Source organism: Spea bombifrons, chromosome 8, assembly GCF_027358695.1.
Source record: "Spea bombifrons isolate aSpeBom1 chromosome 8, aSpeBom1.2.pri, whole genome shotgun sequence".
Classification (NCBI taxonomy): Eukaryota; Metazoa; Chordata; class Amphibia; order Anura; family Pelobatidae; genus Spea; species Spea bombifrons.
Genome location: NC_071094.1, coordinates 6,247,028 through 6,262,537, shown reverse-complemented (window position 1 = coordinate 6,262,537; position 15,510 = coordinate 6,247,028). Strand labels below are relative to the sequence as shown.

General features: G+C 46.8%; 2 protein-coding genes across 2 annotated transcripts; one reads left to right on the top strand and one right to left on the bottom strand.

The window, feature by feature from the left end:
• Positions 1 to 729: 729 nt before the first annotated feature.
• C8H9orf78 (chromosome 8 C9orf78 homolog) lies at positions 730 to 4,193 on the bottom strand. The gene is made up of 9 exons (XM_053472834.1): positions 4,028 to 4,193; positions 3,211 to 3,270; positions 3,065 to 3,116; positions 2,901 to 2,971; positions 2,584 to 2,661; positions 2,305 to 2,502; positions 1,683 to 1,819; positions 1,237 to 1,335; positions 730 to 994 (listed from the first exon to the last, which is right to left on the bottom strand). The coding sequence occupies exons 1-9, from the start codon at positions 4,108 to 4,110 to the stop codon at positions 903 to 905; spliced, it is 870 nt and encodes a 289-aa protein (XP_053328809.1). The 5' UTR covers positions 4,111 to 4,193; the 3' UTR covers positions 730 to 902.
• Positions 4,194 to 4,245: 52 nt separating this feature from the next.
• On the top strand, positions 4,246 to 15,230 carry LOC128502870 (ubiquitin carboxyl-terminal hydrolase 20-like). The gene is given in 24 exon segments (XM_053472817.1): positions 4,246 to 4,319; positions 7,210 to 7,352; positions 7,728 to 7,781; positions 7,863 to 7,925; positions 8,023 to 8,154; positions 8,351 to 8,447; positions 9,057 to 9,126; positions 9,326 to 9,439; positions 9,748 to 9,826; positions 9,951 to 10,349; positions 10,351 to 10,516; positions 10,667 to 10,779; positions 10,854 to 11,026; positions 11,115 to 11,209; positions 11,637 to 11,670; positions 11,748 to 11,793; positions 11,949 to 12,129; positions 12,239 to 12,365; positions 12,909 to 13,078; positions 13,640 to 13,721; positions 14,006 to 14,114; positions 14,481 to 14,583; positions 14,918 to 14,989; positions 15,067 to 15,230. Coding segments are annotated over 23 exon segments (2,721 nt in total). The 5' UTR covers positions 4,246 to 4,319; positions 7,210 to 7,271; the 3' UTR covers positions 15,228 to 15,230.
• The last annotated feature ends 280 nt before the right edge of the window (positions 15,231 to 15,510 follow it).

Here is a 15,510-nt window from a genome sequence, read left to right as displayed (position 1 = left end):
CAATAACTGAGCCATGTTTGTACTGTAAAAATATGTTTATACGAACAGAATTTAGTATTTTACAGGAAAAAATCATTTTATGGTAAAATTACACAATTGCGGAAGCAAAACTAGACACAGTTGTAATTTTAGGTTGAACGGTAGACCATTTAACTTAAACCATTAAAAAAAACGCACCTTAATGCCGGTCCAGCTAATGGGAGGCAGGCGTCGTTATAGTGAAACACACAAAAACACATCGGTATCAATTACTTAGAAGCCTAATTAATTCATTAATCACCCTGAGTGATCAGATTCCAAAATAAATGACATCATTCCGGGTGCAATCTTGCAGTGTTTATCTGCCTGTCATCATGTCATGGTTTAGTCGGAAACAAAAAAAACCCATACGGCGGATTATTAAATTATCAGCTTTCCATAGAAGAGTCTGGCATCTAGATGTGGATGATCAGTTACCGGCAGAATAATATATGTCAGATATAAGAAAGTGGGGATTATGTATAAAAAGTAAACACTTTAAACTATGGACAACGCAGCACCTTTCTACCGAGCGAGGATGTGCTGTAAATTACTGAATGGCATTTGGTGGGGAAACCCAGCAATACTGTTTAGGGGCTTATTTACTCAACTGTGAGTGGAAATTCATTCTTTACGCATTCAGCAAGTTTGGGGAGATTTTAACATTTTAAAAGAAACCCCAAGAAGTCGGACAAGTGGAAAAAAAAACTCTCAGTAAGACTAAGGCTTTAAAATAAAGCTCTATGCAGAAAGATTTTTTTCCCCTCTTAATTGTCCTTAATACGAGCCACTCATTTATTGGGCTGTCATTTAGCACTGAAAACAAAAGTTTTAATCCATAGAGCCCCCCTCCTGCAAGTCACAGGGGTCTGGTCGTCTTGGGCTCAGTAACGTCTGTTCATCTTCTTGAATTTCTCATAATGATAATCATCTGTGGCTTTCTCGTTGGATGGCCGCTTGCGGTTGGGAGGAGATCCTGTAAAGAATAAATACAAAAAAATAAAAATAAATAATGGAAAAATACATTAACCTTTTTACATATAAAAATAAATAAATAAGGAGCTGCCCAAAGCATTGCTGCTGGACTGCTACCTGATTCAAGAAAACATAACCTGAATATCCGCCAACAGACGGCTCAAGTCAGATCTCTTACATCACAATACGGTATAAAGCTTTGTGATTTTCTAAAACCGGCTTCTTCTCTCGTGTTTGACTTACGTTCCGGCTCTGGCTTTTCCGTGTCTCCTACCCGGAGGGGACGGGGTTTTGGTTCCTCTTTGTGACGCCTCAAGGGAGCGCTATGATCCTCCTGGTAAACTGAAAACAGAAAGCAGGAGGATAAACAAGGACGCCGTCCAGCAGTCAGGGGCTTTGGACTAAAGTTCCCACGATGCTACACAACAGATAAAGCTTTTAGCAATGCCGAGCTAATAGACTGTCCATGCACCCGAGCATGGCCCTCTTCTCCTTCCGTACGTCTATATGGTATAGTCAATTTCTCACTGATCTATTGTGATAGTTCTACAGAATCTGCCGGTACCATATAAATTAATGTAAAATAATACCAATATGGGACATTTAAGAAAACCCGTAGCCACACAGCTCCTCCAGCACGTATCTTACTAATCATTACATAACGCTGCCAACGTTGCTTAAAATCTCACATCGATTGTGTTGCACGTAGTTGACGGCCATATTGGTGGGGACAAAGGAAGTCTGCTTATCCTTCTTCTTGTTTTGCTGCTCTGCAAGAAGTCGGGCTTTGGCCTCCTCTGTCGAAATGATGTTCTTGATTTTTGCACTAAAAGAAATAATATTAATACATTATTGCGCTGATCAACGGGACCGCACTTATTATAGATTTACACAAATCTAAGCCGCAGATTCTTCAGGCAGTGATGGAAACCATTAAATCTGCACTTTGAAATCTATAAAAACAGGCAGTTATTAACACGGACTAAAAAAAAAAATCTGAACACGCATAGTCCTTATAGGCATCCTGAATGTCCTGGCATAGCCCCCTCTTTAGGATAGTAAAGAGCTGGCTTTAATATAATGACATCATGTTAGTGGCCCTTCTTTAATTTTGCTCTGTATTATTTGTACCTTTTTTAAATACTCCTAAAGGACAGATAGCGGTAACATGTAAGAGCTCCGGCTCTCAGACTCCCGGGGTCTGTCTAATGCTAACTACACCTAAATTTAAGGATTGACCCCAATATAACAATAATCCACAACAGGACAGGTTGCATGACCTCAGGTATATCTGGAACCCAGAACACCTACTCTATGCCAAGGTCCACCTCTGGGATTCCACTCAGCATCTGGTTAGATAACATTTCTTCAGTTTTCTTTGCAGACAAGATGTTGATATTTTCAGGCAACTCATACAGGAGGTCTTCCGCGGTTTTTGATTTGACTTTTTTCTCTTCGTTTTCGACGATCCCTTTTCTTTTCTTGAGCTCGGTCTCGATGTACTTCATCCTGGGTGGCAAAGCAGTTATTCATAAGATCATAATTTAAATAAATTATCGTGCACATTACGCAGTCCTTCGCGCTACCCACATGTCAGCATCTTCGTCGCGTCGGTTGGTCTCCGCAGAGAAAGATGTGCCCAAGTTCAAGTCATCTTCTTCTCCGATCCTGAAACAGCGTTTATTTTCAGAGATGATGTAAGATGAATACAAACAAGCAAAAAATAATGTATTGTAAAGAGAGAGAATGGAGCGGACTACAGGCGGTTGGAGTCAATTATTTTACAATGGGTGGAGCCAAGTATGGAGTGGGAGGAGCTAAAAGCCACTCTCCCATTCAGAGATTTGCACGCTGTAAAGGAAAATGCGACACGTTTCTATAGCAAGATCATAATGTATACATCTTACTTTTCCTTGCCAAGTTCTTTTAGTTTCTTCATATCCACCATCCCTCCAGATTTTATCTTGAAAGGGTCATCCTGTAGAAGAAAGATGAACGGTGTCAGACGCTATATAATCTGGGACGACACGCAAACAATTCGTTATACTGATTCGGTCTCTTTCACACCTACCGCCAGTATGGCCTCTTCTGGCAGTTTTTCACCCACCAAAAGGGCAGCCGCACTGGAAATGAAACGTATAGAATTAATAATACTTTTATTGTTTTTTTCTAATGTTGAACAATATGTCGCTCGGAGATGAAGAAAACCAAAAATACCTGACTCCTTTTGGCCGTCTCCTCAGGCTCTGCACTTCCTTGGCTTCTTCAAGCTTCATTCTGACATAATAACAAAAATATCAATTTGATCTCAAATATCATTATTATGTTTAGCACAATAGAAAATGATGTGTTTTGTGCACCAGACAGCCAAGCCTTTTATTCCGTGCCTAGTTTTCGTGTAAAGCTTAAAGGAATCCGAGAGCCGAGACAACACCAAATTCAGATGTTGGGATTGTACTGGCCAGAAGGATAATGTTGCAGTAACATGGATGGCTTTGTTGCCATAGCAGCGCAACTAGCTTCTTAAAAGCTAGTGTGTTGAATGACGAATCCATGCACTTACCGCACAAGTAAAGAAATAACATGCAATCTCTTTACGCATTTTGTAGTTATATTTTCCTCAAGCACCACTTGTTATTTGGGAATGCAGATTCTGGCACATTTGTGGCCCCTGAGGAAAAAGATGGGGTACAAGGAGGCATGTAGCTCTAATAGATGGAGATCTACTGCCATTAGCAGGAGCAGTCAGCTGTGGAAGAACTACCAGCCAGCCTCCTAAGTAATAGTGTTTATGTGCCAAGCTGAGCATCATGGGAGTTGTAGTTCCTTAACAGCTGTAGTGCTACATACTGGTGAACTATCCTGCTGGACTGTAATTATTCTTTATAGATTATAGCGCCGTCATATTCCGCAGTGTTGTACAACCAGTACATGGCAAGTAATACATAACATGAAGATTTGGATAGGAAACGAGGGCCCTGCTCCAACGAGCTTGCGGTAGGACGTGCAGTAACCTCAGGGGCACTTCACTTACCTGACGGCTTTAGTGACCTCATCTTCCTCTTCTTCCTCGGAGGATGAAGCTCTTCGTCTCCGGAAGTTTTTCCCCGCCGGCATCTTTCACCAGCACCGCACGATCCCCCAGCGCTTCACATAAACAGCAGCAATCGCTCACTACTTCCGTCGCGCGGTATGACGCATGGATGCCTCTCGGAGGCTTCCAGAACTCCGCCTCCATTCTGGCAACGCGGGGCGGGGCCGAGAATCAACCGTCAACAGCTGCAGCAAGAGGGGGACCGTTGCAGAGGCTGGCATGGCATAGGGAGGTAAGCATCCCCTGCGCCCCGGGGCCGTTTGTGTTTTCTCAGGACTGCCGTGCCAGTCCACGGACACATCGGAAGAATACCTAAACAGCAGCCAAAGAAGACGTATATGGCTGTATAATAATGTATACACTGACCCGTTCCAGGGCCCAGACTCAGCAATACACTAACAGTGCGAGAACCCCACAGGAGCCGCCACTGACAGGAGAGAGGGAGGGGGATAGGAATGTGTACGGGAAGAGAGGGGTTAAACCGGTATATAGTGGGAAAAGGAGACCAGTATATATACGGTATATATATAGGGGGGTGTATATATATATATAGAGAGAGAGACTGTCAGACTGGAATATATACATGTAGAGGAGAGAGAGAGAGAGAGAGAGGGAAGGTGAGACTGATATGTATACATGTAGCGGAGAGGGGGTGAGACATGTATGTATGTATGTAGAGGGGAGGGGGAGACCGGTATGTATGTAGAGGAGAGAGGGGGGTGAGACCGGTATGTATGTAGAGGAGAGAGGGGGGGTGAGACCGGTATGTATGTAGAGGAGAGAGGGGGGTGAGACCGGTATGTATGTAGAGGGGAGGAGGGGGTGAGACCGGTATGTATGTAAAGGAGAGAGGGGGGTGAGACCGGTATGTATGTAGAGGAGAGAGGGGGGTGAGACCGGTATGTATGTAGAGGGGAGGGGGGGTGAGACCGGTATGTATGTAGAGGGGAGGGGGGGTGAGACCGGTATGTATGTAGAGGGGAGGGGGGGTGAGACCGGTATGTATGTAGAGGGGAGGGGGGGTGAGACCGGTATGTATGTAGAGGGGAGGGGGGGTGAGACCGGTATGTATGTAGAGGGGAGGGGGGGTGAGACCGGTATGTATGTAGAGGAGGAGGGGGGCGAAACTGGTATGTATGTAGAGGGGGGTGAGACCGGTATGTATATATGTAGAGGAGAGGGGGGGTGAGACCGGTATGTATGTATGTATGTAGAGGGGGGTGAGACCAGTATGTATGTAGAGGAGAGAGGGGGGCGAGACCGGTATGTAGAGGAGAGAGGGGGGCGAGACCGGTATGTATGTAGAGGAGAGAAGGGGGTGAGACTGGTATGTATGTATGTAGAGGGGGGGATGAGCCCAGTATGTATGTATGTATGTATGTATGTAGAGGAGAGAAGGGGGTGAGACCGGTATGTATGTATGTTGAGGAGAGAGGGGGTTGGACCGGTATGTATGTATGTAGAGGGGGGGATGAGACCGGTATGTATGTATGTAGAGGAGAGAGTGGGGGTGAGACTGGTACGTATGTATGCATGTATGTAGAGGAGAGAGGGGGGTGGGACCGGTATGTTTGTATGTAGAGGAGAGATGGGGTGAGACCGGTATGTATGTATGTAGGGGGGGGGTGAGACCAGTATGTATATATGTAGAGGAGAGAGGGGGGATGAGACCGGTATGTATGTGTGTAGAGGAGAGTGGGGGTGAGACCGGTATGTATGTATGTATGTAGAGGAGGGGGGGTGAGACCGGTATGTATGTAGAGGAGGGGGGGCGAGACCGGTATGTATGTATGTATGTATGTAGAGGAGAGAAGGGGGTGAGACCGGTATGTATGTAGAGGAGAGGGGGGTGAGACTGGTATGTATGTATGTATGGAGAGGAGAGGGGAGGGGAGACCGGTATGTATGTATGTAGAGGGGAGGGGAGACCGGTATGTATGTATGTAGAGGGGGGGTGAGACCGGTATGTATGTAAAGGGGGAGTGAGACCGGTATGTATATGTGTAGAGGGGGGGTGAGACCGGTATGTTTGTATGTAGAGGAGAGAGGGGGGTGAGACCGGTATGTATGTATGTAGAGGAGAGAGGGGGGTGAGACCGGTATGTATGTATGTATGTAGAGGGGGGGATGAGACCGGTATGTATATATGTAGAGGAGAGAGGGGGGGACCGGTATGTATACATGTAAAGGAGGGGGGACAGATTACATACATATAGTATATTAGAGAGCGACAGGCCAAAATTAACACAGAAAGAAGGGAAGGGGTGAGACCGGTTTATCTGGGTCATGGATGAGCAGTGACGCGGTAGCGTGTAATGTTTTATACATATATGTGAGGGGATGTTGGTGGATTTCTGCGGTGACCTCGCTGATTTGCATCGTGTCACATTAAGAGTTAACGGCTGGGATGTATGGAGAGGTCACGGTGGGATGCAGTAACCGCATGCTGACACCGCAGATAAATCGGCAGGGATGGCCGGCGTGTCCTGTACATGATCTTTGCTGTCATACATGCTCATCACACGGATGGGAGGCTTTATATGACTAATATGATTAATCGTACAGCAGGGGGGGGCAGGAATATCCTTTTTGGGGGGGGTTTCTTTATATTTCATGTATGTACACGTGACCTATGTGTGATTCAGCATTAAAAGCCCGACTTAGAGCTTTGCTGGACTTATATGTTATATTTTATTATTATCATGTATTGTTTTATATAGCGCCATCATATTCCGCAGCGTTGTACAACAGGATATTTTAGGTTAAGGTTTGATTGATGAAATCATTGCCCTGCTTGTCCGGAGACCGCGCATGTGAGTGCGAGCTCACGGGTACCCGGCGCTCCTGGCCGACGGGACCTAGCAAATTAACCCACGGCTGCCCAGAATAGGTGTAGTTTTTGGAACAATGCCTATTTATTGTTCTCTTTGAGCCGGGTTTATCTCTGTAAGGATTTACAGCCCGTTTGTCGGGGTCCCGGCCGGTGGGGGTCCTGGCGGGGGTTCCAGCAGCCGAGCGGGGCGGCTCAGAACAATCGGCCAATTGTTCGGATATTAACTGTGTCTTCTTCGTTTTTCCGGCCTCTGAAGTCTGCGTTCCCAGCGTCTCTCGGGGGCGTAAAGCTTTTCTCGCTGTAAGGCGGCCTTCGCCCAACCGAGGAAGATATCAAATTACCCCGGGCGACATGGTGGAGGCGGACGACTTCTGCCCCCATCTGGACTCCATCGGAGAAGTCACTAAGGAAGATCTCATTCTGAAATCAAAGGTACGTTCCCGGCCGTGAGGTCAGCGTGCATGGAAGGAAACCAACGCCTGCCGTTATTGGTTACTCAATTGAATTCTGATTGCTGATTGGTCCTCTTAGATAATTTTAATCTGATGATGTAATACGCGGAGGCCTAAGCCTTAATCAGTCGTTGGTCTCGTCTTAGATTCAGGAGCCATATGTCTATCCCATGCATGTTTAATACATTCACTGTATTACCCTCTACCACTTCTACTGGGAGGCTGTTCCACTTATCTACCACCCTCTCAGTACAGTAAAATACACACAATTGTCTTTAAGCTGTTTAATAATGTGACTGTGATATTTATGTTACTTGGTATTTTTAATCTTGTGTGATTTTTTTAATTTTTTTAGGGATCGTGCGAATCATGCGGTGCCGGAGGACCAAACCTGTGGGCGTGTCTGCAGGTAATTGGCGCCTGAGTGGGTGTGCCAGTCAGCAGGTGGTGGGAGGAGCCTTGTTTCAGCTGGGTGCTTCTCTCGTTTTAGGATGGCTGTCAGTATGTGGGTTGTGGAGAGTCGTACGCCGATCACAGCACGCTGCATGCGCAGGTCAGCGTCACGCAGACTCGTTATTATTCGTCTGTTGATTATTTTTTCCTCCCCTGGTGTCAGCTCTTTTTATTCATCCAGCGTCTGACTCTTCCAGGCCAAGAAGCACAATCTCACGGTGAATCTGACCACCTTCCGCGTCTGGTGTTACGCCTGCGAAAGAGAGGTTTTCCTCGACCCCCGGGCTCCGCCACCTTCCCAGACAACCTCTCCCAAGCTCGGACACCGGGTGCGTGTTCTCCACGTCGCGCGCACAGAAGCCCACGCACTCCGTGTATTGCGGGTTTCCAGTGGAACTGTTAAAGGGCCGCTAATCTTTGCTTAATAAGAGTCCTTATTCTTGAACTCCTCTCCCGGTGCTGCTTGCATCTATCTGGCGTCGGAGGGGTTAAATCCTAATGATTTTTTTTTTTTTTCCTCCCCAGGACTTGCCACCACCTGCCCACATGCTGAAGTCTGTCCCCATAGCTGTCGCGGATGATGGTGAATCGGAGAGCGACGATGACGATGTGAAGCCCAGGGGTAATGGAGTTCATGTGTTTTTTCTCTGCAGTTCCGATTATCGCCACCGGAGGGCACTGGATATAAAGCTCTTCCAATGCAGCCCGTTCCATAGATTCATTCACATCTAATAACCAATTACACATCATGGCCTCTCTGCGCGTCTCTTTCTGGTGGTCTCTGCTACTCTTTACATGCGCAGTCAGGCCTGGGAGGTTTGTGTATCGCACGGCTCGGCCGCTCACATTTCTGTTGAATTAAATATTATTATCTAATGATTTGTATGTCGCCGCAATATTCAGCAGCGCTGTACAATGAGCATACAGGACAAAACAAGTGCATCACATCACAGAAACAAAGCATGAGGGGAGCCGTGCTAAAAGAGCTTACAATCTAAAACCATATGCCTTTAAACAAGAGAGAGAGTTAAAGGGCCGTGCATATTCACTGCCCATATTATAATGAGAATATCGTTTTGGGACAGCTGGCACGTTAACTTATCCCTGGTTGGACTGCCTTTGCTCCGATGTGACATCTTACAGACATGCAGTCATTCCGGTGTCACTTGATCGCGCTTATTGGATGACATCACAGTCCGGAACTCCACCATCTTTCTGGTTTCTTTTTCAGGTCTTACGGGGATGAAAAACATTGGGAACTCCTGTTACATGAACGCGGCTCTGCAGGCTCTCTCCAACTGGTAAGTGCTGGGGTGCATATTCATGGTGTAGGCAAAATGGGGTTTATATTTCCAAATATATTGGGGGACGAGGAGCTGGGGGTAGTTGGTTATTAGGGGTTATCCATCCCTGCATACAGCTGCCTTCACTGACTCGGCCACAGCTTGGGTTAAACATCAGTCGGATTCCATAGAGTTCTGACCTCGTTTTTCTCCGCAGTCCTCCTTTGACGCAGTTCTTTTTAGAGTGTGGGGGCCTGGTACGGACAGACAAGAAGCCTGCGCTGTGTAAGAGTTACCAGAAACTCATCTCTGAGCTTTGGCACAAGAAGCGGTAAGAGCCCCCCATAATATATTGGTTTAGACTGCTACAGCGTTTGGGTTTGGACTGAAAGCCCAGATCGGATTTTAGGACCATCTGAAGGATTATTACTTGTTTTTACAATCTGGCATTCAGAGCTGCCGTGGACTACAACTCCCACAATGCTGAGCACACATTCCCAGGGGCCGTTTGCAATAAAGATCTTGTTAAGCTGCTCCCTCTCTTTCTCCTCTCTGTCTTCTCTCTTTCTCTCCTCTCCTCTTATCTTTCTTTCTCTCTCTCTCTCTCTCTCTCTCTCTCTCTCTCTCTCTCTCTCTCAGACCCAGCTACGTGGTGCCTTCCAGTCTGTCTCATGGAATCAAACTGGTGAACCCGCTGTTCCGTGGATATGCCCAGCAGGTGAGTTGAGGAATCCCCAGTTACAGGCAGGGATCGATGTGATTACGTTGGATGGGATTTTGGAAGCAGGAGTGGTATTTAAGGTATTTAAAGGGGCTTTGTCTCTACTACTTCTGCTCCTCAGGATACCCAAGAGTTTCTGCGCTGTCTCATGGACCACCTTCATGAAGAACTAAAGGAGCCGGTGCCTACCGAAAGCAGGGATCGAGATGAGGAAGAGAGGGTTGAACAACGGGAAGCGGATCGCTGCACAACCGACGAGGACTTTTTGTCCTGTGATTCGTCGGGCGAGATGGGCGATGGGGATGGCAGAGGAGGCGGAGGTTCGCTGTCCGAGATGGAGCTTCTCATTCGGGAAGAGACCGGAAGGAGTTTATCGGAAAAGGAGAAGCTGAAGGAAAGGCGGCTCTCGTACTGTCACCGGAGGACCAGCTCGGAGCAGGCGGATGAGGATGCTGATGTAGACACTGCCATGATTCCAGGTGATCTAGCGCTTGGCCGTATGTCTGACACGTCTGTAGGTTAAAAGGGACTCACTGTCTCTCCTGTCTCCAGAGCCTGACAACGAAGCCTACATGCACTGTTCGTCCCGACCCTGCAGCCCGCACCCCACTGAATCGCACCCCAAGATCTCCAGCAGCCCCCCGCGCTCCAGCCCGCTGCGCTCGGCGCACTACGTCCTAAAGAAAGGTAACTGGCTGCGGAGTCGTTTGCCTGCTTGCAGTTTTGTGTGATGAATATGGTTTTATTCTATTTCTGTAAGCGGTGTTTAAATGTCAACTCATCAAGGATACTTCAAGTATTGAGTACGTTTAAGTGTTGGCTTTGTTGTGTTTTCAGCGCAAGTTCACAATGGCGGTAAGCGTCGGTCTGAGGTCCGGTACCGCAGTGTCATCTCTGATATCTTTGATGGATCCATCCTGAGTCTTGTCCAGTGTCTGACGTGCGACAGGGTAGGTCCCTTCTGTAACGTAGCATGCGATTTGCAAGGCGTTCTATGACTATACGCGTTCCGCGCTCTCATCAGGTGTCCACCACCATTGAGACGTTCCAGGACTTGTGTCTACCCATCCCGGGAAAAGAGGACCTGGCGAAGCTCCACTCCGCCATTCATCAGAGCTCTGTTACCAAGGCTGGAAACTGCGTGGAGAACTACAACTCCCAGGGCTGGCTGACATTCCTTATGGACTACATACGCAGGTGAGAGCTCCCTCTGTGACCTAAATGCGCCGGTCTCAGCGTTCGTCCTGGGATTAAAGGTCCCCTCTTTCTTGTCTCCTGCGTGCAGGTTTGTGGTGTCCTGCATCCCAAGCTGGTTCTGGGGCCCGGTGGTGACGCTGGAGGACTGCCTGGCTGCCTTCTTTGCTGCAGATGAATTAAAAGGTGCGGCAGATACCGGAACGATTTTTAATTTATTTCTGGATGGAAGTGCCAAGCCTCACTTTCCTCAGATAATTCGCTGTTTTCAGATTTGTCCAAAGCCCTATCAGATTCTACGGGAGAACTTTAATAGTCCATTAGATGTTACCTGTTCCAGTCTCTCACCCCTTTCTGTGATTGGCTGGAGTTTAGGGACGTAACACTCTAGAAGTCACAGCTTTCAGGGCCCCCATTTGGTCTGCCCATCTACTTTATTTATCCTAACCCAGGGTTTATTAAGCAGGGGGGGGTGCATGCATTCATGGGTTAAATCACTTAAATGGTTCCATAAATTGTCTTGCTGAGCATGCGGCAAACGTAAAGCCGCAGTCCGTGCTGCGTCCCGGTGCGTCAGCCGCGTTCTGAGCTCTGCCCGTCTCTCTCCCCGCAGGTGATAACATGTACAGTTGTGAGCGATGTAAAAAGTAAGTGCGCTTTAAACGCTCTCTCCTTCATCACTCGTTGTTTTAAAATAAATTAATCCCATTTCTAATCATTGCAGGCTACGAAACGGCGTTAAGTATTGTAAAGTTTTACGTTTGCCAGAGGTGAGTTGACCTTTACCGCTAACCTATGGATTTTACTGCGTAGAAGATAACCCTAAATCACCCGCTCCATTTGTTGTTGTATGTTTGAGATGTGTTGAGGAGACGTGTGCGAGGTCATCGCTCTGCGGTTCATGTTCTCTCACGTTCCTCTTTAGATCCTCTGCATTCACCTGAAGCGTTTCCGTCACGAAGTGATGTACTCCTTCAAAATCAACAGCCACGTATCCTTCCCTCTGGAGGGGCTCAATCTCCGGCCCTTCCTGGCCAAAGAGTGTGTCTCGCGAACCACAAGCTATGACCTGTTGGCTGTCATTTGCCATCACGGGACGGCAGGCAGTGAGTACGAGAAACCTTGGCTCCAGGCCCGATTTATCCGCCGGCCGGCAGCTTAGTGCTTCTCTGTGTTTGCTGTGCCTCCTGCCCCACCACCTGTTCTCTGTTCCAGGTGGCCACTACATATCTTATTGCCAGAATGTAATTAATGGCCAGTGGTACGAGTTTGATGATCAGTACGTCACGGAGGTCCATGAGACGGTGGTTCAGAACGCAGAGGCCTATGTCCTCTTCTACAGGTGAGCCGGAGGGGGGGGCAGGGAGTCTTTACCTTACATTGAAGTCTGAAGTTTGTGTTTTCATCTGCGGGCTTCAACAAAACCCAATCTTGAAATATCAGAAGGCAAAGTGGGTTCCGTGAGTGCAGCCGTTAGAGGCCTTTGGAATTACCAGCATTTATTTTTACATTTCTCTTATAATACGATATCTAAGTTGCAATAATGAACAAAATAATAACACGCACGTTATTGTATCGTTCTTGTCCATATCGAATACATCATTCTAACATTCTCAGTGTGGGTTGGGAAAGGATATGAACCCCTAGGCTAGTTCCCAAATCTAACCCATTAGCGATGCCACCGAATGACCTCAAGAGCCGTTCACACCAGACGTCCCAGGAATTTGGATGAGCTTAAGCAGGAGGATTGAGGGGTTATTAAATCCAAGGGTTCAGGGTGGTTTAGTTTCCTCCTTTTTTTCTATGTCCATTTTTTCCCTCCTTTCACTGACCAAATAATTCCTTCTGTAGTTTCCAAACCTTCTTTACCTTTTTTCGTTCCCAGGAAGAGCAACGAGGATGCCGAGCGGGAGAGGCAGAAGGTCGTGTCCTTGGCAGCCATGAAGGAATCCGGCCTTTTGCAGTTTTATATTTCCCGCGAATGGCTCAACAAATTCAACACGTTCGCGGAACCCGGACTGATCACTAACCAGAGCTTTCTGTGCTCACACGGAGGTAGGACATGTCAGAAATATAGGCACAGGGTCTAGTGCCCCTGGGAATCACTTGGTGGTCTCCATCTTTGTACCCACCCTGCCTAATGTGTGATTAAACCTACTTCTGCCCTGTAGCATATGGTTCTATCCCCACCATATAAAAATTAACAGACGACGTACGTTCTAAAATACTGCTGGCGGATCTCGGGTTTGTTGTTTGCGTTTAGTTAACGTTGAATGATGACCTGATGTCTCGTGTCTTGTATTTGCCTCATCTTTCTGTTCTGACGGGGCAGGATCAATCAAAGATAAGATGCACATAAAATAATATTGGCACCAACACTACGCAGGGGCTGATAGTTTATTTGCTCGTTAAAATCCTGGCTTTATGCTCGGGGGTGACCTGTGTGGACGGTTCTCCCTCCGCAGATCCAAGTTCCTGGTCTTTGTGCAATAAATCTAGAAATGCATTTATCAGAACGTTCTCGGCCAAAGCGAACCGTTGGAATCGTTGCAGACGTCTCTGTCGGTGACCGCCTGCTGCTTCAAGTTATGGCACTTTATATTTTTTTTTTTGCAGGTATTCCCCCAAATAAATACCATTATATCGATGACTTGGTGGTGATTCTGCCCCAGAATGTATGGGAATATTTGTATAACAGGTAAAACCTAACATTGTAATATTATCTGGTATCGTATGTCGGTTTATTGACCTCCAGGAGTCTGAATACATCTGGAGAGACCAGACCTCGCTGCCTTATGATCTTTGGGTTCAAATCACTCAATACGGCTGTCGTTTATATTCCGGGTGAACCAAAATTGGGATATTTTACATCATACTGCTGGAGCTGCGGTTTAAAGCTATACGCAGAGGAGTTAATGCCGTGCGCTGCTTGAGATCCGTGTGCTTAGCGTGGTGTGTTAGAATTTGGTTTTACCCCGGCAGGTTTGGCGGAGGTCCGGCCGTCAATCATTTGTACGTCTGCTCCATCTGTCAAGTGGAAATCGAGGCTTTGGCCAAACGCAGGAAGACTGAAATCGACACGTTTATTAAGGTGAGAACGGGGACGGATACATGCGCTTTCTGCAGCGTATCGCATACACGGTTCCAGGTCAAAGTAGGGTTTTATAAACCTTGTGTCCCTGCGATTAGTTCCCTCTAATAACCGCCCTCTGCCGTCAACCCTGCGATGGTGCCGAAGCGAATTATTTAATATGTGGCTCTATATGTGACTTTTGGTTATGTGATATCCTCCGCACCGCATCGTCTTTGTCTGGCCCTCCCGGCATTCTGAAGATGTCATGAAAGTGTTCTCTCGCCTCCTGATCGAGTGCATTAAACAATAAATAATATTAATAATAATAATTAAACTTGATGAGCGTCTGCTTGGAACTTTGCCCGTCTCTTCTGTCTCCTTCAGTTGAATAAGGCGTTCCAGGCCGAAGAGTCTCCTGGCGTCATATACTGTATCAGCATGCAATGGTTCCGCGAATGGGAAGCGTTTGTCAAAGGAAAGGACAATGGTAAATACCTCTTACTTACTTACTGTTTGTGAAACGCGACTGGAGAAAAAAATTATCAAGGTTATCAACTCAGATAAAACGTATCCCTGTTTTCTTATCTCGTTTTTTTACTTTGCAACCGATTGCACGTGGGGTATGAAGCCCGTTAGAAGCTCTGATGATGGTTTTTGGGTTATACTCTCGGAGGGCAGGGAGGGTTACTTTTAAATTTGCAGTAAATTAGCAAAGACCCCATCAGTGGGGGGGGCAATAATACATAAACAGTGGTGGCATCAACTATGGTTTAGGAGATAATGACCCTTCTAGACCGTAAATGTTTTTTTTCTTGTTTCAGACCCACCGGGGCCGATTGATAACAGTAAGGTGGCTCTAACCAAGAGCAGCGGCCAAGTCCAACTAAAACCAGGTAATTCTCTGTCCGGCTACTTTGGATTTGTATAGGTTTAGTTGCCCCCTTTTCAGTCGCGGCTTTTTCTTCTGTAGGGGCCGATTACGGACAGATTTCTGAAGAGACGTGGAACTACCTTTTCCACATTTACGGGGGTGGCCCGGAGATAGCCATACGGCAAGCTGTGACCCAGCCTCAGGAGCCAGAACACCTCCATGGGGAGCAGAAGATCGAAGCGGAAACCAGGGCAGGCTAACGGCCAAGGTGGGCCTTTAATGATGCAACAGGAGAGGTGTAATATTAGGGGTTTTATGCCAATGATGAGGTCACCAGTTGGTGAGATAAATACCGGAGTAGCATCTGTATTTACACTTAATGTCAGTGGATATTGTCACACGTGCGGGGTTAAGGTCTCCTCAGATCCCAACTTATTGATAGTCCATGTGGCCTTTGTTTAGTTGTCTAGAACATTAAAGTAGGTGACATTTGGGTTTAGTATTAATAAATGCATTTCCTGGAAAGGTTTTTCTTCCATACGG

Bases quoted from the DNA above. Each gene is read 5' to 3' on its own strand.
- C8H9orf78 (XM_053472834.1), bottom strand. From the start codon at position 4,110: ATGCCGGCGGGGAAAAACTTCCGGAGACGAAGAGCTTCATCCTCCGAG. The intron at 3,271-4,027 runs GTAAGTGAAGTG...TTATTATGTCAG, and splicing joins GAGGTCACTAAAGCCGTCAG to AATGAAGCTTGAAGAAGCCA. The intron at 3,117-3,210 runs GTATTTTTGGTT...TTTCATTTCCAG, and splicing joins AGACGGCCAAAAGGAGTCAG to TGCGGCTGCCCTTTTGGTGG.